This window comes from Helianthus annuus, chromosome 2 (assembly GCF_002127325.2).
Source record: "Helianthus annuus cultivar XRQ/B chromosome 2, HanXRQr2.0-SUNRISE, whole genome shotgun sequence".
NCBI classification, from domain to species: domain Eukaryota; kingdom Viridiplantae; phylum Streptophyta; class Magnoliopsida; order Asterales; family Asteraceae; genus Helianthus; species Helianthus annuus.
Window position 1 is genome coordinate 113,993,184 of NC_035434.2, and position 27,604 is coordinate 114,020,787.

At 38.2% G+C, this 27,604-nt stretch overlaps 2 protein-coding genes across 7 annotated transcripts; one reads left to right on the forward strand and one right to left on the reverse strand.

The window, feature by feature from the left end:
* Positions 1 to 15,490: 15,490 nt before the first annotated feature.
* Positions 15,491 to 16,677, reverse strand: LOC118489164. Of its 3 annotated transcripts, none has more exons than XR_004886569.1 (2): positions 16,270 to 16,677; positions 15,491 to 15,655 (listed from the first exon to the last, which is right to left on the reverse strand). XR_004886569.1 is itself a non-coding variant. In XM_035986829.1 (2 exons), the coding sequence occupies exons 1-2, from the start codon at positions 16,545 to 16,547 to the stop codon at positions 15,524 to 15,526; spliced, it is 429 nt and encodes a 142-aa protein (XP_035842722.1). In that variant the 5' UTR covers positions 16,548 to 16,666; the 3' UTR covers positions 15,491 to 15,523. The 3 variants fall into 3 exon arrangements, 2 of the variants coding, with proteins under 2 accessions (XP_035842722.1, XP_035842726.1); XM_035986829.1 differs by having other exon boundaries at positions 16,251 to 16,666; XM_035986833.1 differs by having other exon boundaries at positions 16,246 to 16,662.
* Positions 16,678 to 16,978: 301 nt separating this feature from the next.
* LOC110920772 (pyridoxine/pyridoxamine 5'-phosphate oxidase 1, chloroplastic) lies at positions 16,979 to 26,736 on the forward strand. Of its 4 annotated transcripts, none has more exons than XM_022164983.2 (15): positions 16,979 to 17,155; positions 17,255 to 17,437; positions 17,590 to 17,628; positions 18,593 to 18,760; positions 18,919 to 19,024; positions 19,512 to 19,678; positions 20,216 to 20,458; positions 22,033 to 22,121; positions 22,247 to 22,297; positions 22,396 to 22,486; positions 23,765 to 23,869; positions 23,936 to 24,006; positions 24,081 to 24,176; positions 25,316 to 25,417; positions 26,397 to 26,736. In XM_022164983.2, the coding sequence occupies exons 1-14, from the start codon at positions 17,003 to 17,005 to the stop codon at positions 25,380 to 25,382; spliced, it is 1,629 nt and encodes a 542-aa protein (XP_022020675.1). In that variant the 5' UTR covers positions 16,979 to 17,002; the 3' UTR covers positions 25,383 to 25,417; positions 26,397 to 26,736. The 4 variants fall into 4 exon arrangements, with proteins under 4 accessions (XP_022020675.1, XP_022020668.1, XP_022020660.1 ...); XM_022164976.2 differs by having other exon boundaries at positions 26,485 to 26,736; XM_022164968.2 differs by having other exon boundaries at positions 26,481 to 26,731.
* Positions 26,737 to 27,604: the final 868 nt, after the last annotated feature.

Sequence of the window (27,604 nt, forward strand, 5' to 3'; positions counted from 1 at the left end):
CTAGCTAATTGACTAATGAGCGGTCCAACAAGCTCAATTCTATACAAACTTTCTCGTTTTCCGATCACTATACAATCTGCTCTACCCTAAGACTCGAACGAAGATGTAGTCGACAGACAACTGCACCAACACTTGATGAACAGACAGGTTGGTTAAGTAATTTGAAATGTTTAAAATGATTCATTAGGTTGAATCAGTAATTGGAATGTTTCAAAATTTGTGATCAGTTTTAATTGTGAAAAGTCTCAAATGATTAGTTGATTCATTAAGTTGAATCACAATTATTTTGGTTTGTAATAGAGTGGTTGAGTTTTGCAGGTTTCTGATCCTGTTGCTACGGAAAGCCAGGAGGTACAGCAGAACCTGAGGAGAGCTTAAAATGATAAAGCCAGGATTTGATTTCAATGGTGATAACAAATGCCAGACGGCGATCCCAACTCGATGATAGGGGGAGTCTGATGAAAATTAGAGCCAGTGAAAGATCCAGGCATATAATTCCAGGAGGAAGTTACTGAAGAAGAAAATGATTCCAGGCAGAGTTCCTGAAGAAGACTGAACAAGATTGAAGAGCTGTCAATGTTTGAAGACTCTCACTGAAGATTTCGTCAACATTCAAGGGGGAGTCTGTTGGTGCAGTTGTCTGTCGACTACATCTTAGTTCGAGTCTTAGGCTAGGGCTGATTGTAGAGTGATCGGAAATTAAGAAACACATAAGTTTAGTTAGGTTCGCTTTTATGTCAAAGGTGAGGTCCGCTTATGTGTCACTTGAATAGGTCCGCTTTTATGTCAGGTGGAGGTCCGCTCATAGGTAATGTATTAGGTCCGCTTTTATGTCATGACATAAAAGCGAACCAGGTTGTCTATATATAGTGGACATTGGAGCGGATCTGTGTGTGTGTTTTTGAAGGTGTAACGGCGAAGCCTTGCCCGTTTGTCTTCGATTCTTGTATATTTGTCAGATAATCAATAAAGGAGACGTTAAGTAGTGAAATCAAGCTTTACGAAGACTGAATCAATGAATTCCGCCTCTAATTCTGTCTAAGCACTCTTCTGATCGACTCGTCAGGTCGCAAAAACATTCCTACATACTGGATATCACAATCATAATCACTAAGAATTTCCATCCAGCGTCTTTGTCTCATATTCAACTCTTTTTGTCCGAAAACATACCATAAACTCTTATGATCTGTGAATATGGTAAACTTACTACCATAAAGGTAATGTCTCCAAATCTTAAGGGCAAAAATTATGGCTCCTAGTTCTAGATCATGGGTTAAATAATTCTCTTCATGATTCTTAAGTTGTCTAGATGCGTAAGCTATAACCTTTTGACGTTGCATCAACACACATCCATAACCTAACTTAGAAACGTCACAATAGATTACAAAGTCTTTAGTTCCTTCTGGTAACGCTAATATGGGTGCATGGGTTAATCTTTGCTTAAGAATTCTAAAGGTTTCTTCTTGTTTTGGTCCCCATTCAAACTTAATGGATTTACAGGTTAACTGGGTTAAAGGAATGGCTATTCTAGAAAAATCTCGAATAAACCTTCTATAATAACCGACCAATCCTAAGAAACTTCTAACCTCGGTTGGTGATTCAGGGGTTTTCCATTTGGTAATTGTTTCGATCTTTGTTGGATCTACATGAATTCCTTCATGATCGACTAAGTGTCCAAGAAATTGTACCTGCTCTAACCAAAACTCGCACTTGGAAAACTTAGCATAAAGCTTTTCCTTTTTTAATAGACTTAAAAGCAAGTGCAAATGCTTTGCATGATCCTCTTTACTCTTAGAGTAAATTAGAATATCATCTATGAAGAAAATTATGAATTTATCCAAATATGGCTTATATATTCGGTTCATCATGTCCATAAATGCGGCTGGGGCATTGGTTAAACCAAATGGCATGACAGTAAATTCATAATGACCATACCTTGTACTGAACGCAGTCTTAGGAATGTCCTCTTCCTGTACCTTTAATTGATGATATCCTGATCTTAAATCGATTTTTGAGAAAAATCGAGCTCCTTGCAGTTGATCGAACAGATCGTCGATTCTTGGTAATGGATACCGATTCTTAATCGTGACCTTGTTCAATTCACGGTAGCCAATGCACATACGCATTGATCCGTCCTTCTTTTTGACAAACAAAATCGGTGCTCCCAATGGCGATGAGCTTGGCTGTATGAATCCTTTCTCCAACAATTCGTCTAATTGTTTCTTCAGTTCCTCCATTCCGGCGGGTGCCAAACGATAAGGTGCTTTGGCAATCGGTGCCGTTCCTGGTAGTAGGTGGATTCTGAATTCAACTTCTCTGTCTGGCGGTAATCCTGGCAATTCTTCTGGAAATACATCTGAAAACTGGGACACTACTGGGATGTCTTTTAATTCTTTTCCTTTAGTGTTAGTGATTATAGAAATCAAATACACTATAGATCCTTTTCTTATATAACTTGCAGTTTTCATCACAGAGATGAATTTAGTGGATGTAGATGGTTTATCTCCTTTAATTGTGATCTTTTCACCCCTTGGTGAATTTACTTGAATTGACTTTTGATCACACAAAATACTGGCTTTATTGGCTATTAACCAATCCATTCCTAACACAACATCAAATCCTACCAGATTCATTGGGTAAAGGTTTGCAATAAATTTTTGGTTAAAAATTTCTATTCTTGCTCCCTGCAAGATTTCAGAAATTCTAACAGTTTCTCCATTTGCTGTCTCTACTAGACATTCTTGTGGTAGTTTAGTTAATGATTGATTTAGAAGTTTGCAAATCGAAGTATTGATAAAACTTTGGTTTGCACCAGAGTCAAATAATACTTTAGCAAAAATATCATTAACTAAAAACGTACTAGTTATGACGTTCGGAATCATCTTGGCTTCATCTACAGTCAGAACAAATGCTCTAGCATTTTTAGTGTTCTTATTGTTTTCAGCTGGAGCCAATTTCGGACAGTTGGGCTTGATATGACCTTTTTCTCCACAGTTGAAGCACAATCCATTAGTTGGTTTCCTTATGCAGGTTTCTTCCTTGTGTCCTGGTACTTTGCAGAAATTACAGTAAGTGGAGCATCTTCCAGAATGCTTCTTTCTGCAGGTTTTGCAATACGGTGCAGAGGTAGAACCTACATTGCTACGGTTGGAATTCCCAAAACGGAATTCTTGGGTAAGCCTTTGGGTTAGGTTTCTCCTCTGGTCTTCTTCTCTAGTACGCACTAGTTCATCAGTCAAGGTATTGGCTAGTTCTACAGCTTCTTCTGTAGTTTAAGGTCTAGCTGCCTTGACTACATGCCTAATCTCTCCAATTAATCCCCAGATATAACGGGAGATTAATACCGGTTTAGGTGATGCAAGGGTTGGAACTATTCTAGCATATTCAAAGAATGTGGTAGTGTACCCCTTACTATCTACCCCAGTCATTCTAAGGTTCAGAAACTTATTCGCTATCTGTTCCTTTTCATTGGGAGGGAAGGACTTCCTTTCTACCATATTTTTGAACTCCTCCCATTCCATGTTGTATAACCTATCACTTCCTCTTGACTGGAGGATAGTGTTCCACCATTCTAGGGCTGAGTTCTTAAACAGATTGGACGCAAACATTATCTTATCTTCTTCAGCACACTTGCTTATTTTTAGAACATCCTCAGTCTTCTCTATCCAGCGTAGAGCTGCAGTGGGTCCTTCATTGCCCGAGAATTCTATTGGTTTGCAGGACCAAAATTCTTTGTAAGAACAACCATATGGCATGGTTCTCCTTCTTTTGGGAATGGGCACCTGAAGTACGGGTCCATTGTTCACGCTGTGTTCTGGTTCAGTTGGTCGTTTACTGCTATGCTTACTTTTATTTTCGGCTTCCTTAACATTTTAGATAATAAATGGCATTGCATCTATGATTCCTTGTGCCACTATATGTTGGATGGCACTATTATCCACGTGATTTCCATTGTTATTCGGGTTCTCATTATTCAGATTATCGTTATTCGAGTTGTTGTCGTTCTGAATATTATTATTCTGGTTTTCTTGATTCATTTCATTGTCCATCTGAATTTTAAACATTTACCACATATTAATATCAGCAATAATATTTGAATATAGCCAATCACATGTCACACACTTTTGGTCAAAAGTGTCGAGAATTGCGACTTTACTCTATTCATATAGTATGCATCTATTACACACTAGTATTGAAATAAAAATTACAATACCGACTGAAATAAAATTACACTAATAATAGTAGGCATTCGTACACACATATTTTATTTTATTTTTATTTTATTATTATTACTACTATCGTTTTCACCATCCCATTCATGGATATGGATTCATCCAGAAATCCATATTGCGTTCATCGTATTTCCATACGAGACGCTTTCCTACCTGTCGCATTTTTTCACTACTCTCTAAAATTTCCTCACCAAAAGTCTAAGTTCTTGTACGTTTTCTGCACTCATTGGGGGTGCAGGTTCTAGGACTGGGTTCGGAATCTGGGGTGCGGATTCCTGGTATGGAGGTATAGGGGCCTGAAATGGGTGAGGATTCTCTAAGATCTCTCTAATATATGCATCGTTATCAAAATAAGGATCCAGAGTGTCTAAACCTGGGTAAGCTCCTAAGTTTTGCATCGGCATGTCTTCTGGAATAGGGTAGCGTTGCACATAGTCCCCGTTGTCGTCCCACCATGGGTCATAATTTGGGTCTAAGGAATTTGGTGCGGGTACCCTAGGTATTTCTTCTGGGTTGAAGTCATGCATTTCTACTTGGTTTTCAAGGTTTTCTATCTCCATCGGTTGATCAGGAATTGGTGGTTGTGGTTGGGGTGCTAGCATTTACTCCAGGTTAGGGTCAGCTGCAGTGGTTGCTAAAATATGGATATTAGTTATTCCCCTATTAAGCATATCCTGGGTATATGCATCAGTTTCTCTTTTAGCTGCGGATAGTGCTCTCTGCTCTTGTAACTTTTTCATACGCTTCCTACACTCGTGTGCTCCCCTACTGAACCATCCCCTCTTTTTCTGAGGAAATGGCGCTTCAGATTGAGCCTTAAATACGAATATTCCTTCTTCTGTATCAGCATAGTACCCTGAGAGGGTGATGTGTGTCGGTGTGTATATATTTTAATGTATATTTAAGCCCCTTTTTACACTTTTAGCCAAGTTTTAAATTTATAAAACATGATATTTACTAACACTAAACACACATATGGGCAAGTGCACCCATCGTGGACGTAGTATAGTGTTGGTAAGATACCGAGGTCGTCCAAGGACACAAGAGCTTTTAATACCGGTTTATCCTCAACGTCTAATCAAATCAAAAAGTGAGAAAAATGTTTTAAACTAAGAAAAATAAAAACTAACTAAATGCTGAAAAATAAAATAAAATAAAAACAGATAGACAAGATGAATCACTTGGATCCGACACGTGTATTAGTATAACCTTTGATTATTTTCGCACTTTTGCACTTATTTAAGAGATTATCTTAGTTATTGTAGTAGACCCCTCTTTTGAAGGCGACGTTACCCTCAACCCAGTAGTTTGAGTCAGCAAGGATACAATCCTAAAGGGTCGGATTATTGGAAGATAATGAATTAAGTTATTAATGCAAATTGTGGTAGGCCCCGCTTTTGGCGGTGACGTTACCCTCGGCTAAGTAGTCTGAGTCAGCAGGGATACAGTCCTAAATAGCCGGGTTATAGTATTAATAGTAGTTAACTTATGAGGGGGTCAAAGAGTTTGGATCCCCGCCATCCAATACCTATGGGCATTGAAGGAGATCCTACTAAATTTGACCCAGGTCCCAAGCAGGACCTCTAAACGCTGAACAAGGGCAAGACCCTTACCAAACCGTTCCCTTAACCCCCGACCAGGTAGCCAACATACCTCCATATAGACCGTGGAGATATGAATGGTGAAAATCTTTTATTTTATATAGACAGTAAAATAATGCCAAGACACCACGGACAAACGATAAGGAAAGATCACCTTCAACATAAGTAACTAGTTATTAAAGTCATTAATACAAAACCAAATAAAAAGTGCAAAAGATTAAAAATAAAAAGTATTATACTAAACACTTGTCTTCACCAAGTGATGTAAGAGACTTAGGCAAACATGGCCTTGATTGTCAAGAACTCTTACGATCAATCTTGGATCCCGAGACGACTCACACACTCTACGATGGACAATGGATGATGGTGGTGGATGATGGTGTTATGGTGGTGGTGGGTGGTGGATGAAGTGTGAGAGAGGTGGTGTGCCAAGGGATGAGATGGAATGAAGCCAATCACCCCTATTTATAGGCTGAACAGAAGGCTGGGCACGGCGCCGTGTCCGCTGGACACGCCCCCGTGCCCGTCTGACATTCTCTCTCTTCATTAATTGTAATTCGCACATACAATTAATGCGCCTGCTGTACTTTCACCACGCCCCCGTGCCCGCTGGACACGGCCCCGTGGTGGGCAATGGAAGCTTCTACTGGTTTGTCTTTTCTGCTGCTTCCTGGGCACGCCCCCGTGTTCGCTGGACACGGGGCGTGTTCAGTCTCTGTTTTCTCTTCTTTGCCTTGGGAGGTGCCGTTGAGGGTCCGGGCAGTCTACTTTTGTTCCTTTTCTTGTATTTATGCTAGAATTAGTTGTCTTTTTGCTTCTTTTGTGATTTTGAGCTCATTTCATCCTGAAAATACAAAAGGAAGACAAAAACATTCTTTTTCCAACATTAGTACTTAAAAAGGGTTAGTTTTATGCCTTAATTGATGTGATTTATATGTTGCATTTTACACACATCAAATACCCCCACACTTGAACTTTTGCTTGTCCTCAAGCAAAACTCTTTAAATGTGGCTTACACTCCCAAATGGAATAGGTAGAAGAGAAAGTTTTTAGCTTGTCCTAGAGTGTCGGGAATCCAAGGTCTTTGTAAGTTTTATTTTTATTTATTTACAATCCTATTCGTTATGATTTATTTTGAACGTTTCATAAGATAAATTACTTATTTGGGCATAGCATGCCTTATTAAAATTCCATTTATATACAAGTTCACATACCTCACGGGGGATCACTCAACACTCGGCCGAAGGTGTATATTTTTAGTAAATCACTCGAGAGCGGCATGGAACTTACGCCTTCCATAGGCTTGCCAAGCAATCAATCTTCCTCCTTTTTAACTTTTTACCTTTGTAAATATCAAGAGGACTTTTGGGTGAAGGGTTAGGCTTGGGTTAAAGGTGGGTGGTTGGGTTAGTGGTTAGTAAAAAGGGCGAAAAATCGTAAAAAGCGTCGGTTTTCGTAAAATACCTTGTCTTTAGCGACTTTTTATTTTGAAGTATTTCTCCAAACAAGCTTTTATATAGCTTTTGTTTGTTTTTGACTTCATCATTGTTGTTGTTGTTGTTTTATTTATTTATTTTTTTTTGTGACTCATTTTTTTTTTCACATAAAAAGGCGAGTTTACGAAAAACCGAGCTTGTCACTAAAATAAAAATGTGAAAAATAAAAAGGGTTTTTGGTGGGTAAAAAGGGTTTTGGGGTAATGAAATGAAAGGTTTAGGCTCAAAGGGGCTATCTAGGGGGATTTTGGGTAGGTGGTAAAAAAAAATGAAAAATAATGGTTTTGAAAGAAAAATATGGTTAGTCCTAATGCCTCCATCACTTACTTACTTGGGTTTAAGTTGGTAAGGATCGGGAATGTATCGTCGTGGCAAGTTCTAGAGTTGTAAGAACCAAGCGGCTATTCACACAAGAAACGAAAAATGAGCATTTAGTCTAAATATGTATATTTTTATGCTCAATAAAGGCTCAAAACTCACTTTTGTGGGAATGGGTTTTTAATGTGATCAAGTATATATAATCGAATTTTTAACTGGACTTGTTATGCCGTTTCATAATTTTCTTATGTTGGTTCTTTGTTATCACGACGCTATCGGTTGTAAACTTGTAAAAATATAACCTTTTTAGAACTTGTTATTCCCAACTTAAACTAAGACAAGTAAATAAAAATAAAAAAAATGAAAAAGTTTTTGAAAAAATTTGGGGTGTTTAGCGGTTCCAATAGAGTTTTGTGTAAGGCTTGTGTTTAGGATTTGCAAAATTCAAGGTTTTAGCATCCCCCCCACACTTAAATTACACATTGTCCTCAATGTGTCCAAAAATAAGGTTTTTGGTTGATTAGAATGTGTAAAAGTGGTTTAAAAAGCAAAGATTTTTGTTACTGGCATCCTGGACACGGCCCCGTGGTGACCGGGCACGGCCCCGTGGTCAAGTGCCAGTAACAAAAATTAGAGAATTGAAACAGAAGCCTGGACACGGGGGCGTGTCCGCTGAACATGGCCCGTGTCCAGTTACCTGAACTGGGTGTTTTCCTGCAGGTGGCTCAGCACGGGGGCGTGTTGGTTGGGGGCACGGCCCGTGTTGAGCCTTCTGTGATGGAGATTTGTGTCGGGTTGCTCTGTTCTTCGTGCATGGTTCCATTTTTCTCGTTCCCTTTTTCATCCATTACCACCATGAGTGTGTTTTATTCGCAAAACAACCATCAATCTTAAAAACCATCATAACATTGCGAACATAGAGAGACATTACATAAAGTTAAAGATGAAAGTACATAAATATTAAACTATGGAGTTCTAGCCCTTTATTTTAATTTAGCAAAATTTCCAAGAAGCTACTAATCTTGGTTAGATAAGGCTTTTTAGAACTCATTCTTCCGGGCGTGGTTCTCCTCATATGTCGGCGAGCCACTCCTCTACCTCCCTTGGAAGGAGAAAAGAGGGCTCATTTGCATTAGTTTGAGGAGTTGCAACTTCCGCTGGAATTTCTTGTGGGTTTTCCATGGGAGGTTCTGCGGGAAAGTCTTCCCACCCGGTAGGGTTGTTAACCCCGAGTGCCCAGTTCCAGTCTTGTTGTGGAAGGACTAGTTCCATAGGAGGTGCTACCAGAATGTTTAACCTTTGGTGCAAAAGGTTAATCTCTTGGAAGCTGCTTTCAAGTCCCATCGTAAGATCGTTAATACGGTCAATGAGGACCTCCTCTACTGACGTCATTTCGTCGAGAGCTTCCCTCAGTGCTATCACATAGTGCACAAGTGTAGCTTCAACGGAGGGCCTTCTTCCCCTTCGGCTGTTTGAGGAATGAACGGATGATGTTTCACTGTTCTCACTCGCCATTCTACGAAAAATAAACCAAAAGCAGTTTATATGACGAAACAGTTTCTGGACACGGCCCCGTGCTCACTGAGCACGGCCCCGTGTTCATCTTTCTGCAGAATTTTGGAGCAAGGAATCTTGGGTTTTTAAGTTATTTCCTGAATTTATGTAGACTTTTCGGCAATAAATAACTTTAAACAATGTTACACAACATGTTTTTACCAAGATTCCATGATCAAAACTCATTGTTTCCTACCACAAAGGTTGAAGAATTCAAACTTTTCATGGTAGTTCTTGAAGAAAGATGAAAAAGAAGGAAATGTCTAGAAGAGGAAAGGACAAGATGGGTTGTTGGAAACTTCTTTTAGACTTACCTAGGATTGTTTGAGAGAAGATTCCTTCAAATCTCTGTCCCAAGTTGGTCCAAATGTGCAGGATTTTTGGCTGCATTTATAGAAAACGACAACCTTCTGGACACGGCCCCGTGTCCGCTGGACACAGCCCCGTGTGCAGATGAAATTCTGACACAGTTTGTCCGTATTCTGACGTTCTGATCAGAAGGGAATCTTTTGGTGGACACGGGGGCGTGTTGGCCGGGCACGGCCCCGTGTCGGAAAGCTGTTTTATGAAGTTTTGTCTCTTACTAAGGAGTTAATTTATATCGGGTGGCTCTTGATTTGTTGGAACAACCCCAAAGTGCCTAAGATACCTTAATTGTCCTATACTAAGGCGAGAACGCAAGAGGTTATCGGTGAGGGTAATTCCTATTTTCATTCTAGGTGGACAAGTCCAACCCTTTTCCGGGCTCTCGTTAAAGAAGGTGTATGCCGAATCGCTCAGGTCTATGTATGCACCGAACGAAGTCGATGGGGAGTCCTTCACGGCACAATCGACACAGGGACGACTATCGTCCACGTCTTTTCTAGGTATGAAGGTATTTTCGGGAGCAACGAGGTTGTCGGAATGCGGTTCCAACATTTCCTCATGGTCATCATCTTGGGATGGATCTATAAAATCCTTCCTAAGTTCTTTTGACCAATTGAGAATTAGTTCTTCTAGTTGAAATAACTCGTCAGGAGCATTTCTCCTAGAATATCTGGCTGGGCGCATTCGAGGGAGAGATAGTGCTTATTTTTACTTTCGCCCCTCTTAAGGTTACAAGGAATCGGTGGGTCTATATAGTGGGGCCTATAATTGAGAAAATAACATTTTAATTCCTCATGTTCGCCTCCACATAATCGACACCACAAACCATAAGAGTGCCGAAAGTAAAAAGAATTACTATCACTCATGTTTGTGTCAGAAATTACCAACCGCCGGGATCTAACGGTTCTGTTTTCAGTAACTGAATCTTGGGCACGGGGGCGTGTTGAGTGGACACGGCCCCGTGTTCAGCTTACTGTCTGACTTAAAACAGGATTGCCAGTTCCAATGATTGAGCACGGGGGCGTGTTCAGCAGGCACGGCCCCGTGTTGAGCTCTGCAAAAGCTAAAAATCTAAGAAAAAATCCTAAAAAATTAAAGAAAAATAAAAATATGATTAGGCCGTTGATTCCTAACTTTCTTAAAATCCTTGTGTCCCCGGCAACGGCGCCAAAAACTTGATGTGTGTCGGTGTGTATATATTTTAATGTATATTTAAGCCCCTTATTACACTTTTAGCCAAGTTTTAAATTTATAAAACACGATATTTACTAACACTAAACACACATATGGGCAAGTGCACCCATCGTGGACGTAGTATAGTGTTGGTAAGATACCGAGGTCGTCCAAGGACACAAGAGCTTTTAATACCGGTTTATCCTCAACGTCTAATCAAATCAAAAAGTGAGAAAAATGTTTTAAACTAAGAAAAATAAAAACTAACTAAATGCTGAAAAATAAAATAAAATAAAAACAGATAGACAAGATGAATCACTTGGATCCGACACGTGTATTAGTATAACCTTTGATTATTTTCGCACTTTTGCACTTATTTAAGAGATTATCTTAGTTATTGTAGTAGGCCCCTCTTTTGAAGGCGACGTTACCCTCAACCCAGTAGTTTGAGTCAGCAAGGATACAATCCTAAAGGGTCGGATTATTGGAAGATAATGAATTAAGTTATTAATGCAAATTGTGGTAGGCCCCGCTTTTGGCGATGACGTTACCCTCGGCTAAGTAGTCTGAGTCAGCAGGGATACAGTCCTAAATAGCCGGGTTATAGTATTAATAGTAGTTAACCTATGAGGGGGTCAAAGAGTTTGGATCCCCGCCATCCAATACCTATGGGCATTGAAGGAGATCCTACTAAATTTGACCCAGGTCCCAAGCAATGGAAGATATGCTTAGAGCCTGTGTAATTGATTTTGGAGGAAATTGGGATGACCATTTACCATTAATAGAATTTTCCTACAATAACAGCTATCATACAAGCATTAATGTTGCACCTTTTGAAGCACTTTGTGGACGAAAGTGCCGAACTCCAGTCTGTTGAGCAGAAATTGGAGAAAAGCAATTATCTGGAACAGAGATAGTGCAAGAAACGACAGATAAGATAATTCAAGTCAAGGAAAGACTAAAAGCAGCACGAGATCGTCAAAAGAGTTATGCTGATAACAGGCGAAAACCTTTGGAATTTCAGGTAGGAGATAAAGTATTATTAAAAGTTTCTCTATGGAAAGGAATAGTCAAATTCGTTAAAAGAGGAAAGCTAAGCCCAGGTATGTTGGACCTTTTGAGATTATTAGAAGAATAGGACCCGTAGCCTATCAGCTACAACTGCCAGAATCAATGGCAGGAATACATGATGTGTTTCATGTATGTAATCTCAAAAACTGTTTAGCAGACGAATCATTATGATACCTCTTTAGGACATAGAGGTAAATGAGAAACTTAAGTTTATCGAGAAACCCGTTCAGATTGAAGATAGAAAGATCAAGAATCTCAAACACAAGAGACTAGTTCTGGTCAAAGTGAAATGGAATTCCAAAAGAGGATCAGAATACACTTGGGAACTCGAGTCAGAGATGCAAAGGAAATACCCACACCTGTTCCAGTAGAACTAGAGGACGAGATTTAAAACAAGGTGGGGAGGATATAACAACCCTCAGAGAACCCTTAACGTGACCCAAAAACGTTCCGAATATACCCCGTACGCGAGAAACGGACCCATAATACCCTTATACTTATAAAAAACAAGAAAAACAAAGTTTAGGAGTCGCTCGCGGGCCGCGACTCAGACACCAGAGTTTATCGCGGGGCGCGAGGACCTTGACATGCTCGACACTGCATTACGCCACGTGTCTGGTGACTAGGCGAAACTAGGCCAATGACTAGCTAAGCCTATGACCGCCCTTAATGCTCTCGCGGGCCGCGAAGGCCAGCTCTATATCTCTCGCGGGGCCCAAGAGACCCCTCGTCAGGCCTATAAATTGAGGTTTCAACCTCATTTCTCACAGTTCAAATTTCTAAATCTCTCTCAATCTCTGTAGGCAATTATTATATCGGGCATAATACCCCTCTAAAAGCGAAGCTCTGCCTCGTTGTAAGTATTATAACCCTGCTGTTACCCTGCACGATCGATTTAGGGCTCCGTAACGTATCTCAAGGCTCTGCCTGACTCAGTTGTTGGAGTTCTATCTCGTGTTACACTCGATTGATATAGGATTCCGTAATGCATGTCAAGGCTCTGCCTGACTCAGTCATTGGAATTCTGTCTCGAGTTGTACGTTAATGTGAGTTGGGTTATTTTACTAACACGTGTGCATTGTTTAATTTTAATAGATAATAACCAAGAGAATCAACAGGAAGCTATAGTAGTATCACCAAAGTCAACAATGTAAGTACATTCACTTTTTCTCACTATTTGTGTGTACATTTTCTTTTACAAACATTTTTGTGAGTCAAATTGTTTTACCAAAAGCTCAAATGTTTTTAACTACAATTACAATGATTAAGTCTTTGTAATTCTACAATTGCTGCCAGTATTATGGGGTTTGTATACAGTACTTGATAACCTTCACAATTGGGCACGGGTATCCAATGTGTGATATGACCATAGTCACAGATCCGTCTAGTGACACGTGCTGATCGAGTAATTGTGTAGATATTGTAAGAATATGAAAGACTTGATTGATATTATTGATATGTGTGATTATAATATATAGAGATCACAAGGAACCCTAGAAACCTAATCGAGCCCGTGAGCTTACACTGATAAAACCCTAGCCTATGAATGCAGTCCAATACTCCCCCGCAATCTGAGCAGTAGAAAATCGAAAGCTTAGACTGGAAAAAAAAAACAAAGAAAACAATAAAAATAAACTAGTCTCAATCTCGGTTCTTGACTCGTAGGTCCAAATTTCTGCCAAAAAAAACCTGGTTTTGCCAAAAGAAATAACAATCCGTATTCTACTTCACATTAAATTGGTGTATGGCTTCCACTGGTTAGTTTCTTAGTTCCCGGAATAATAACACAAGACAAGCAAGATCCCAGTCGGCAATGGCAAGACCAATAAGGAAGAAAGACTGTAGAAGACAGCCGGCGACCATGGTCGAGCGCGGTGTGTCTAAGAGAGATGGTGAAGGCCGGTGACCGTGGTCAGGCGCGGCTTCAAAAAGAAGTGAGATTCGTAGATCAAAGAAAGAGATCTGATCAAACCGTGGTTTGATAGACTAAGATCGGTGGCAGCGGACCGTGGACCGGTGAACGAAAGAAAGAAAAGAAACAAATAGACATCTGGCGACCGTGGTCGTGCAGCTGTGTGTCGAACCGAACACCGATGACCGTAGTCAGGCGAGGACTTCGAAAAGAAGTGAGATCCGTAGACCCAAGAAAGATAGAGGGCGAAGGCCGGTGATCATGGTCAAGAGGCAACAAGAGAGAGAATATAGATCCGTAGATCTAAGTGATCAAACCGTGGTCTAAGATTGATGGCCACGGTGACAATGAACGACACGGCTGCGGACCGTAGTACAACATGTGATGTGGCAACACGGCTGGCGGCTAGTGGACTGTAGTCCTGCTAGAAAGAGCGGCTCAACTAAACGGCGTCGCCAGAGGACCGTAGTCCTACAAAAGAACGGTGCGGCGTAGCGGCTCAATTTTCAGATTAGTTTGGCGGACAGGGGATTGTTTGGAACCGTAACTGAGACTTTATTTAGAACGTGAAATAAGAAAAGAAAAAAAAATGATAGGAAACGAACGGGGACCGGACAGGGCAGCGGTAATGGCGGCACGCTGCCCTGTCTAGGGTTTTTCTCAAGTGGTGACGGCTAGGGTTTTATTATTTTTGTGTGGCGCGACGGAAACGGTATAAAGCGCGGGCTCTTATACCATGTAAGAATATGAAAGACTTGATTGATATTATTGATATGTTTGATTACAATATATAGAGATCACAAGAAACCCTAGAAACCTAATCGAGCCCGTGGGCTTACACTAATAAAACCCTAGTCTAAGAATGCAATCCAATAGATATAAACATTGTAATCGCCCTTAATACTGTAACGTGTAAACAACTGATGCTTACAAAATGGAATATACTTGCCAGTATTTCTTGCTGATAAAATGTTTTTAAAACGCGTTTCAGGTAACACAATGTGAAAACCAATAGAAGCCAACTGGGGAGCACTAAAGGTTTGGAAAAGTGGCTATAAAAGTTACCTAAATAAAAAAGAGTTTTTGTTTTCAATAATTAGGGTTTATCCCTACAAATGCATTGTCAAATGAACTTGGGTTTTATCCCAATGATTTATTATAAAAGTTGGGTGTTTAAACTCTGATAAAAATATTTCTTAACTACGGTCTCGATGTATTCTGCTGTCAAATTAATAAACACCGATACCACTGATCTGGATCTCGCGGCACCCGCTCCCGAGGTAGGAGTCGGGTGCTGCGACAGCAGCAAACAAAAAACATTTTACCGGAACATTTTCATTCTTGAATAGGTTTCTAGATTCTTTACATGAATGTGCATTAATATTATTTATGTGTTTTTTTTTTTTTTCATTTTTGATTGCATATTTGATCAGAGAATATAATGTCTAAAAACCTTTTGGAGTTCGCCAAGCCAAAAAAGGGAATAATGTTAATCTTGAGGACAATGCAAAACATCTTTTGCCCTACCCACCTAGGCAAAGTTCATGATCTTATGTTTGCCGTGCCATATAAGGGCTTATATATGTGGCTTATATGTTTGCCTTCGTTTAATAAGTAAATAATTATAATTAGTTCAATAAGTGAGCTATTGCCCGCTCATCCAAGTCTCAAGTCTAAATTAACAAAACATTTTTTTTTTCAAAGTTTATTGTAATTTAATCTTCACATAATAACGGAGCATTTCTTTTTATTTCACAGTTTACTAGGTTTTTACCCGCGCCGCGCGTTGCAGCGGCGACATCACGTCACACGCGTGACGATGATGACATTGATGTGTGGCGCGCCACGCGTGACGTGTGAATTTACCTTTGAAAGAAATAAACAAAAAAATACCTTGAAGTGACACCTGCGATTCCATCCTAGCTTTGCAAGCTGATTCAATACACAATAATACAAACTAAAATTAATTTGAAAAGGCCAAAAAAATAACAAACAAAGAAATAAAAACAACTATTCGACTACTAATAAGCAATTCAAAACCCTAACTGGAGCAACTAAGAGTTCTAAATTATCATCAACAACAAATCATTTAGTGTCCGACTCAGATTTGATTATATACCTAGAGGCCAAAAGAAATCACAATTGCTCCCCAATGGTAGACCTAACACTAAATTAGGAAATCAATAAGTGAAGATAAATTGTGTAGGTGTTGTTTCGGTGTGTTGTTGCCTAGCGGTGTGTTGACTCAATCCGGTGGAAATAATGACGGTGTACGCATTGTTCGGACGTTTAATCCGTGTAACGATTAAACATATCACGACGTGTTCGCCATGATTATTTCCACCAGACTGAGAGAACAGACCGTTAGGCATCGACGCACCGGAAGAACACCTACCACAATTCATCTTCAAGTCCTAAATTTAACCTACATATAACAAACACAACAGCCTAACAAACTTCACAATCCTATATCACATATCATTTTAACAAACAAAAATTAACAACAGGAATAACAAACAAACTGTACTGAATTGCTGTATCCTAACTTAGCATCAGCGCAACTTCCATCACCGCACTGTTCCACCGGCACCGCCTCCCCAACCACCACCGCACGCGGCGGCGCTAGCTCATCCTCATCCTTCCGCTCCTTCTCTCGTAACTTCGACCACATCCGAAGACCAACAGAATACGCCGATAGAGCCGTAAACGCTAGCCAAACCCTCGCAACTTCGACCCTAGGAACACGATTCCGGTCCACCGCGGCGTCCAGACCCATCCGATCACAACTCCGAGCATTACCGCGAACCAAATCGGTACCGCACATAAGAAAATGTCAACAAATGTTTCGATTAAAGCCGGTTTGGTAAAGAAATGGAAAAAGGTAGGTGCCAGCCATAAAAAAGATAAGAAGAAGTGTTTTGTCTGTTTCTTCTTGTGTGTTTCGTGTGTGTATATGTGAGGCGGTGTAAAAGATGAGGAAAAGACAAAGGTTAAGGGGCAGCTATGTCATTTGTATGGGTCACCGACATTTGGGTTTAAGATTATATAAATGTCAATATTTTTAAATAATATAATATATTTTGAATTTGAATAAGCCGTGTAACAAAGAGATACTTAAACTAGTTACATTACATTACAACAAGAATTAAGGTATAAGTTAAGGTAGAGTGGATGTTATGGTGCCAACAAAACAAGAAACTCATAACCATTAACCAAACCAAACCAAAATCATAAAAAAATTTAAAAATCACGTGAACAAAGAGATCACACCCACCTCCGATGAAGCTAGAACCATTAACCACCATTAAAAAAATGCTCCCATTGTTAACCAAATACAAGGCTATGATACTGACGCACTATTCTTCTTTCATCACCCATATCCTCTCAACTTCCACTCCTGCTGCTTCTTCCCCCCTTCACCCATCTCCAAAGGTAAGCAAACAACCCCTTTATATCTATCTATCTGTCTTTCTGTTTCGTTTTGTATGAGTACTTGGAGTGGTTTGTGTGACTTTAAAATGTTGGATTTAGGGTTTTATTGGTTCGATTTTGAGGCGCAAGTTTCGGGGTTATTGTTCCAACAGAGGAGTGATGGCTAGCAGCATTAAAGTGGTACAAAACCCTGACACCATTTCGTATCTGAATCAACGAGAAGCTGCTGAGGTTGATGAGATTCTCATGGGCCCTCTTGGGTTTAGTGTTGATCAGCTTATGGTTAGTCATTTTAGACTCAATTTCAATTAGGGTTTTTAATTAGTACACAATGGGGGGGGGGGGGGGGTTGCAATATGTTGATCATTACATATAATGAGGATTTGGAAATTAGAAAGTACCAACAAAATGCTGAGACGGTTTCGTGTTTGCAGGAATTGGCTGGTTTGAGTGTTGCCACAGCAATTGCAGAGGTGAGTTATGGTGTTATGATGTTGGAGTATTAATTGAGTCGGGTTTGCGGGTTGAACCCGAGACCTGTCCCAAGGACATGAACTTGAACATGAACATGACATGAGTTTTCTTGGGTTGACACGATTTAACCCGAAAATTGTGCCAGGCCCACTTGGTTTTGAATATTTATTTGAAGGTCTTATTTCTAGTGCAAGTAGGTATGATATGAAGTAGTTAATCCCATTTGTTATGATTGGATGAGAAATGAAGAGAGAATGGTGGAAATTGGTGACATAATGACCTTAAAATGACAAAATTCATAGCAAACAGTTACAATAAATAAACTGATTTTTTGGTATGAATTATTTCATTTTATGTAAACTCATGTTACAATCAGGAGTCTGGGCTGGACTATCGTAATATACTGAGTTATTGCAAGTTGTCGGGGGTGTTTGGATGTTTTGTGAAACGGATTATTGCTGCTTGAAGTTGCAATAATAAGTTTTGTAGTGTTTGGCAAAACCAATTCCGAGTTTTTGATCATTTACGGTTAAATTGTATATGCAAACTTACCTAACCATTGTTAGCTTTACGCTAGTGATATCAAGGGTTCGGGGTTAAACATTTTGGGTCGGAATTGGATTGATTTTTTCCATTTTTCTGTAGAATAAGAAAATTTAACGTATAATATATGATTCAAAAGTTGTGAATAATCTACTTTTTTAGTAATGCTCACACCAATATTTTATTAAAAAAAAAAAAAAAAAACTATCTGTTTCAACTTTATAGCTGATTATATCTAGCGTTGTAACTCATGCATTACGATCCAATCGACCAATCAGTTGTAAAGCTTGTTGTACATATCTATAACATACATTTTTTTCTTCTTTTTTTTTCCTCAACAATACTACTTTTGGTTGCTATAGAGGCAAATTTATGCTGATTTCATTTATGCATTTTTGTTCTTAATCAAATGTGTGGCAGGTGTACAACGTTAAGGATTATAATCGTGTATTGACCATATGTGGCCCAGGAAACAATGGCGGGGATGGTCTTGTAGCTGCCCGTCATTTGTATCACTTCGGATATAAACCGTTTGTTTGTTATCCAAAACGTACTGCAAAGCCTCTTTATACCGGTCTCGTCACTCAGGTGAGCCTACTTATTCAAATATTATGTTTTTTTAATCAAAATTAACAGTTTAATTATTTATAAAAAAATAAGAAAGGACAAAGATCGTCTCCGGTTAAATATTTATGCAAGATGCATTCATCTTTCTTGTCTGAAAAGCTTGTTTGGTATCTTTGCAGCTAGAATCATTGGGTATTCCTTTCTTATCGGTCGATGATCTGCCTATTAACTTATCAGAGGACTTCAACATTCTAGTTGATGCCATGTTTGGCTTTTCGTTCCATGGTAAATATTTTTTAACGCAAAAATAATTAAGGTTATGTTTCGGTACAGGGGGCAATTTCAAACCATGTGCGGACTGGGTACATGGATCTTATTGGGTTATATTTTATTGCTAACGGGCCAAATGGGTAAATTTAAATAAAAAACCAATTAGACCGGTCGCTTAAACCGGTTAAATCATTAACCCGGTTAAAAGTCACCCATGACACAATTAAATGTTTACGGTCACTTACATAGCTTTATTTAAAAGTTTTGATTTTTATTTCAATAAAATATATGAACTATGTAGAAAATTAAAAAAGAAAAATAATGATATTTTATATTAGTTGATTTCATTCCATCATTAATTACATCGTTAATTAATAATATATCAGCGTGAAATCGTGAATAGGTGGTACGTAGTAGGATATGAATCGATCTCATATAGCATTATATAATGTTGCAATTTTTGAAACTTTCTATATCTTTAATTCTTTTTATCTTATTTTAGGTACACCAAGGCCTCCATTTGATGATTTGATTAGACGGTTAGTAAATCTTCAAAACTACAATGAAATAAACCAAAAACGATCGGTGATTGCCTCTATAGATATTCCATCTGGGTGGCATGTGGAGGAAGGAGATGTAGTTGGTGATGGAATCAAACCTGACATGTTGGTATGTTCTCATAGAAATCTTGCATTTTAGAGTAATACTAAAAAGAAATATTAGCCGACTTAAAGTTGTTGATAAATACTATCCTTGAAGCCACATTACTAGAGGAGGACTTTTAAACCTATTATTTGTAAATTTTGATGTGGGTTTTGTTTTATCGCCCAACTTGTCAAATGGGTAAAATATATATAGAAATGAAACAGGTCAAAGGGGCATACCAAACAGGTAGAAAGTTTCCCGAATTGTTTTCTAAATGCATACAATTAGGGGTGCAATCGAGCCGTAGGGGTGCAAACGAGCCGAGCCCGAGCGTTTACTCAAGCCGCTCGGCTCGTTTGCACCCCTACATACAACCTCTGATACCGTTTTAATTAACTTTAGTTTATTATTAATCAAATTGGACAAAAAAGTGTTCCGGGTCAACCCGGCCTTGCACTTTTCAACCAATACATGTTTTGACCCGTTACCTGATCCGTCTGTTCTGACCCGTCTATTTTACCACGTCTACACATTTCTAAGTGGATCCAATGTATATTTCAGGTATCTTTAACTGCTCCTAAGCTTTGCGCCAAGAAGTTCAGTGGGACCCATCATTTCTTAGGTGGGAGGTTTGTTCCGCCTTCTATTATAGATAAATTCAAGCTTCACCTTCCACCATATCCCGGAACTTCTATGTGTGTTAGAATCGGAAAGGCCCCACAAGTCGACATATCCTCAATGAGAGAAAATTATATCTCTCCTGAGTTGAAGGAGGAAGATGTGGAGCCCGACCCATATGTTCAGGTTTGACCCATGTGGCTATTTTAAACATGTTAAAAGTCAATCATCTTCTTGCTTTGACCTAGGGGTGTGCAAAAAACCAAAGTTGCCGACCCATAACCGAATTAACCAACAAAACTGAACCACATAAAAACCGGTGGGTCGGTTAACTGTTTTTCTGTAAACCAAAAGTAGCGGGTCGGTTATGGTTATCAATGTTTCCATACCCAACTGAACCGAATCGACATGTGTAAAATCTGTCTAATTTTGGACTTTTCATCATTTTTTTAATATTTGATGTTTTTGGTTGAACGTTTGTTAGAATTTATCGCTTATATCATATCGTCTTTATTGAATGTTTGTTTAAATTTATAGATTATATCATTTCGTTTTGTTTGAATATTCAATAATAACAAATACTAATATTATAGATTATTTGTATTTTTTATCACTATGTAATATTCTAATATATAGAATTGTGTAATTACAATTTATTCCATGGTCAAAAAACAATCTGGATAACTTAGCTAGGCATATATTCATGGTTAACCGACCCGCTATAACCTTCAAAATTGATCAACCGAAACAATCATAACCAACCAGTTATGGTTATGGTTATCCATTAACCGACATCGCGGTTATAATTATGGTTTTGGGCCAAAACCGACCCATGCACACCCTACTTTGACCAATAGTTGTAGGTTTTTGTTTGGGTTATGGGAGTATTTGGATGTGCATATGATTGAAATTCCAGTTTACGATAGCTAGTTTCGAATGTTTGGAAAAAGTGATTATGATTATTGGCTTTAATGTATGGAGTTAATGTAAGAAAACGGTTTGAGATAAGTGTAAAATTATCTTTTGGGGTGTTAATGAGCCGATATGAGCCCGAGCTTGGCTCGTTTAACTTACGAGAGCTCGAGCTTGACTCGTTTCGATCTCTATTTCTAAAGCTCAAGCTCAAGCTCGGCTCATGAGTAGATTTTCATGCTCGAGTTCGGCTCGTTTATTATTTATTAATTAGTTTGTATGCATTTATAATTTATAATTACTTTTATAATATATATGTGTGTGTGTATATATTTATAATTATAATTTATATATATAACATAATATATTATATACTATTTAGTTATCTTTATTTAATGCATAATAATAATAATAATTATTACTATATAAGTCTAGGTTAAATAAAATTATATAAATAGTAGGCTTGTTTAGGCTTGCATTTGGAGCCAGCCAGACTAGGGAGCAACCTCTCTATCCTTCAAGATAGAACTAAGGTTTTCCCCCTTTGCCCATCACACCCTCCCTAGACCCTACCAACAACTTTGCTAGGAGTGGGGTCATTCTGGGCACGTTTTTTTTTTTTGGTTCCTTTAGGCTCACAAGCCTGCTTGAGCTCGCTAAGCGAAGCTTGGGCTCAAGCTCGTTCAAAGTAAGCTTGTAGCGACCTAATCTTGAGTAGCTCACGAGCGGCTCGTTTCGTTTACCTTACCTTAATATCCTTGGACCTTAGCTCAAATTAACTGCTTCTGATTTAGAATATGATAATTCAATTTACAATATAAATACTTTGAAAACACACATTGAAACAGTTCCAGAAATGGTTTGATGATGCACTGGCTGCCGGCTTGAAGGAACCAAATGCTATGGCATTGTGTACAGCTGGCAAAGATGGCAAACCGTAAGTATCTGCTCATAAGTTAGATTCAGAATCATACCAGTACATATTTTACACTAAATTCCCATTTAGTGTGCAAATAAAAGAACCTTTCTTTGCATTCAACAATGTTTTTGTGACGTCTGCAGTTCATCACGAATGGTATTGCTGAAGGGATTTGACAAAACCGGTTTTGTCTGGTTAGTAATCTTCTGTGTTGATACAAGCATCAATACTTATTAGAACAACATACACTTTCTTTCTTGATTTATATATGTTCATTATAATGTGTTTATAGGTACACTAATTATGGAAGCCGGAAAGCTAAGGATTTATCTGAGAATGCTAACGCATCACTATTATTTTATTGGGACGGTTTGAACCGCCAGGTGAGCCTGACATTTATTCTGGTCATACATACAGTTTGTAAAAAACATACTTATATGATTTTAGGGAGAGGATCAAATACAAAACAATCTTAGCCTAGGAAGTGTAGGAAACCGGGTCAAACAAACTCCGATTGACCTCGTTCTAGCGGCGTTGGAACCGCCTCGTCGAACCCTATGTATATATATAGGAGAAGGATCCGTTAGGAACCACCTTTTATTGTGAGAACCGCGAGAACCAATGTGAACACAACCAAAAATACCTAAAAATAGCTAAAAACACACACAAAATTTTTTTTTGACATTTTTTATAAAAAAATCGCTACTTTTAGTAGCCAAAATTTTTTTTTTTAAAAATTTTTTTTTTGGCTACTAAAAGTAGCGATTTTAATGTAAAAAATATTAAAAAAAAATTTTTGTGTGTTTTTTTTTTAGATTTTTTTAGGCTTTTTGGGGGTTTAGTTTTTAGCATTTTAGCTTGGGGGGGGGGGGGGTTAGGTTTTTTAGGTTTTTTTTTATGTTTTTTTAGCGATTTTAGGTTGTGTTCACATTGGTTCTCGCGGTTCTCGCAATAAAGGTGGTTCTCGCATGAACCTTACCCTATATATATATATATATAAGGTAGGGTTCATGCGAGAGCTAGATTTAAGGAGAGAACCACGAGAACTAGTGTGAACACAAACAAAACAAACAATGAACCCCTCACCCCACCACCACCCAAAAACCTAAACCCCCACCCCCCAAAAAAAACTTTACCCCCACCAAAGGTGGAGATTGAGTTTCTTGAACTCAAAGGGGTTTTCTCTGTATCCTTAACCTATATGTATGTATATAGCTTTTAGGATTTACAATTTAACTTTTAGGGTTAGGGTTTAGGATTAAGGGGTTAGGGTTCCAACACCGCTTGAATGAGGTCAACCGGAGTTTGTTTGACCTGGTTTCCTGCACCTCCTAGGTTAAGGACATTTTGTACCGGATGCATACCCTATGATTTTATGCTAGGCGTTCAAAGATAACTTTATGCTGACCAATTTAAGTAACGTTGGCAATTTCAGCCCATTTGTTTATGAATCGGTCAATGTAGGTTGTGTTTTATTTCAATGGGATCATTTGAAAAAATAGCTAACTGGTTGAAAGTCGTCCAAAGGCTATTTTAATGCGTCTTATAAATTATTATATTCAAAGACCGATGTTATAATTGTAAAAAAATTGTTATTAAGAAGTTTCAGTTAATGCAATAATTATAACTGTAACAGTCAGTCGCTTTTTTTCGACTGGCAGGTGCGAATCGAAGGTTCTGTGCAGAAGGTTTCTGAAGAAGAATCTGAGAGTTACTTCCACAGCCGCCCTAGAGGAAGTCAAATTGGTGCAATAGCCAGTAAACAGGTGCTCTTTTATGTTTCTGTTTTCATATTTTTACAAACAACTTAACACAGTCTTCCATTTGTTCAGAGCTCTGTAATACCTGGACGTGATTTTCTCCACCAAGAATATAAAGATTTGGAAACAAAATACTCTGATGGGTGAGTGATACATATATCTCAATTACGGGATTCATTGCTTATGATTTACTGGTGAATAATTTGTTGTTCTGCAGAGCTCCAATCCCAAAACCGACAAATTGGGGTGGTTACAGGCTTAAACCTGATTTTTTTGAGTTTTGGCAAGGACAGACATCACGATTGCATGACAGGTATCACTGGTGCCTATTTATTTATTTATTTATTTATTTATCTTTTTGTATATTTTGATACAGGGTTTTATACAAATATTATAGTGTCTAGAAATTGATATTGTTAACTGACAGTCAATAAAACTCGCCATCATTCTTGAGAAAATGTCAAAAGGACACTAAATTTTACAACCTGTTTTAGGACAAATTCTGAAAATTTGAATGCAAAAGTAAACTGTTGCACTTAATATTTTTGTCCAAATTGCTCTTGCAATGTGCAACATTTATAGTTTTGCAACTGTTTTTCAGCAGAGAAAAGTGAAGTAGAAACGAACGATGGCTTGCGAAGTCTTATCGTTCTCATGTTCAATATGATAAATTGATAATATATGACATGAAAAGGAATCAAGTTATGGAAAAGTTGACCTGGCTTTATATCATTATATGTGATTAGCATCTTATGTTTTAGATAAAATTTAACACAACTAAGTTGAAATTCGAAGTAAATGAAAAAGAGATCTTATGCCGCTATGTAATCAAAGACAAAAATAATAAGTTGTTATAGATATGATTAATTCAGAGCGTATATATTGATCATGTTCAACCTTTTACAAATATGATAAATCCGGCTTTAGGGTAAAGCTTGTAGTGTTCGTTTCAGAAAATTGTCTCAGGGCCTTGAGGTGGCACTTCATATACAACTGTACAAGTGGTTCAAAGTTAGTCGAATATAGGGTCTAGAGGAGGCGGATATGTAAACGACTTAAAGCTTATTTGGTTGTACAAGACCAAATCGGTTGTTTGATTGGTTCTTGGCTAGTCATATGTTTATTATCGAGCGCTTTATTTTGCGCATGCTTGTCATCATCAAAGAGAGGGATATCGTTGTTGTAAAAGAATTATTTGAATTCTTAATTAAGTTAACTATTGTCTTATGTACGCATCCTTACCCCGCATTTTTGCATTCAGCATACAGTTGAAAATATGGGAAAATAACAAGTATGAAAGTATTTCTTGTTATGAATCCCTCAAATCAATGTGGAGCGGTTAAATGCTGCCCATTAATATTTTTACTTTAAAGTGCTATCAACAGGCTCAACGGGTCCTCAAGTACTAATCAAGGGTCGTCACTGTTTATTGATGCATGTATGTTTTTTCAGGCTATGTTATTTTCCTCGCGAAGCCGATAGCACAAGCTCGTGGAAGATCAAACGTTTGGCTCCCTGACTAGCATTCTCTTCATCCTCATTATGAAACACCAAGTACACTTTCTTTCTTACTAATATTTTCAAACCTATTCTCCATATATATGTGTGTGTGTGTAAGCTTGATATACGTCCGTCCTTCAATAATATTCATGACAACCATCTAATATAAATGTAGGTTTTGAAAAAAAGCGGAAAGTGCGTAGGTCTCAAATATCCAAATCTAGTGCTTGCAAGAGTGTGTGTTCGTGGGTGGGTGGGGCGCGCTAGCAAATGGGCGGCGTGCGTGTATTATTAGGGGAAAAGTTTTCAACTAAATGCCTTTGCATATCAGATCATTGAACTCGGGTTGAACCGAGGAAAGATGTCTGCTTCTCAAAACCCGATGGAATCTTGTATTTCGAATGATATACTTTAAAAAAAAGAGTTAATTGCCCGGATAGTCCCTGTGGTTTCACGTTTAGTCCCCACCTTTTGAAAATAGCAGGTATGCGCCCTATGGTTTGTTATTTTGTTACTCGGATAGTCCCCAGAGCAGATGTCAGTTAGTTTGGAAATAGCAGGTATGCTCCCTATGGTTTGCATTTTGTTACTCAGATAGTCCCCTGAGTAAATGTCCGGGGACTATCCGAGTAACAAAATGACAAACCATAGGGAGCATACCTGCTATTTCCAAAAGGTGGGGACTAAACGTGAAAAACCGTGAAACCACAGGGACCATCCGGGCAATTAACTAAAGCAAATTAATAAAAAAAATATAATTTGGGGCCTATCAAAGTCTTTCATGCCAACAATCTAACCAAACACGATCAATAATTGATGAAGGTGAACAGCAAGTGTGAAGTCTTGTGTTGAGATTTGGCTGTTTCAGTGAAAACCTTATTTATATGTGTGAATGTGTGATAAGATAAAGAAGATGTTAGGTTTATCTTTTGTCAAATAGGTGGAAAAATAGGCTAAAGATTTGGAAGTTTATGTATGTTCCCTTTATGTAATATATTATTATGTCCATGTTGGTTGATCCTGACCAAACTAGGGCCCACCCATGAGCAAAGCATCCTGTGTATTTCTTTTGACCACTTGAAGCAGCTAAAGCATGTCTCGTTCTTTTGTTTGAAAGGCAGATCACTCATTGAACATCAAGAGTTCTTTATTACAAAAAAAAGAAAGAAAAAAAAAGATTAACGGAATTGTCGAGCGAAGAAAACATGGAAAGGCGTAATCGAATGAATCAATGGTTTGTTTATGAACTAAATACGCTGAAGGGAGATGGTTTTGTAATAAGTTGTATATTTAAACGACTTTATATATATATATATTCTTATTGATACAATTAACTTGGTGAATAACAATACTAAAGTTTGTTTGTTCTGTCATGCTTGGTACATGATTAAGACTCATTTCATGAATAGTAGGAATTCTTCGTACATAGCGATGTAATGCAGGTACGACCTGCTATACACGAATTATGTCTTATTGTCGACAACCCATAACATATATTCTTGTTTAGATCCACTTGATACATCCAGTGTGTCTTCGTCAACGCTAAAGTATAGTTTGAATATAAAACCGTCTTAAAATGTGTCTTCGTCAATGCTAAAGTAGAGTTCGAATATAAAACCGTCTTGATATTCAGATCATTTTGAGAGCATCATGAGTTTAATGTTTCATCATTAGCAAATCGTCGTCTTGATCAGATGTTAGCTTACAATGTATATACTTGGCACTTGAGGGTTCTATTTTTTTACTGAGTTAACTGTCATTTTCGTTCCTGTAGTTTGTCTAATTATGTCGGTTCAGGTCAAATTTCAAGTTTGTATCAGTTTCGTCCATGACATTCTTGAAACATGTCAGTTATGTCCAAAGACACGAGTTAACTGTCCTTTTTGTCCCTGTGGTTTGTCTAGTTATTCGATTCAACCTTAGTTTTTTGGATGGAAATGCGGGATGAAAATGATACAAACTTGAAATTTGGGTTGGACTAACATAATTGGACAAACCATAGGTACGAAAATGACAGTTAACTCTTTTTTTATTTATCAAAGTCAATGATCTAATAGACTCAAGATTGTTTGGGTCTAGTATTTGATACTCCTAAGCTAGAGGATCTTAGAGCATTCACATCCATTCCATCATTTTTTCACTCTAAATTACACTAAAAAACACTACATCTTCTCTCTCATTTTCAATTAAATAATATTCTTTATACTTTTATCATTATCTTTTCTCTCTCCTCCACTCACA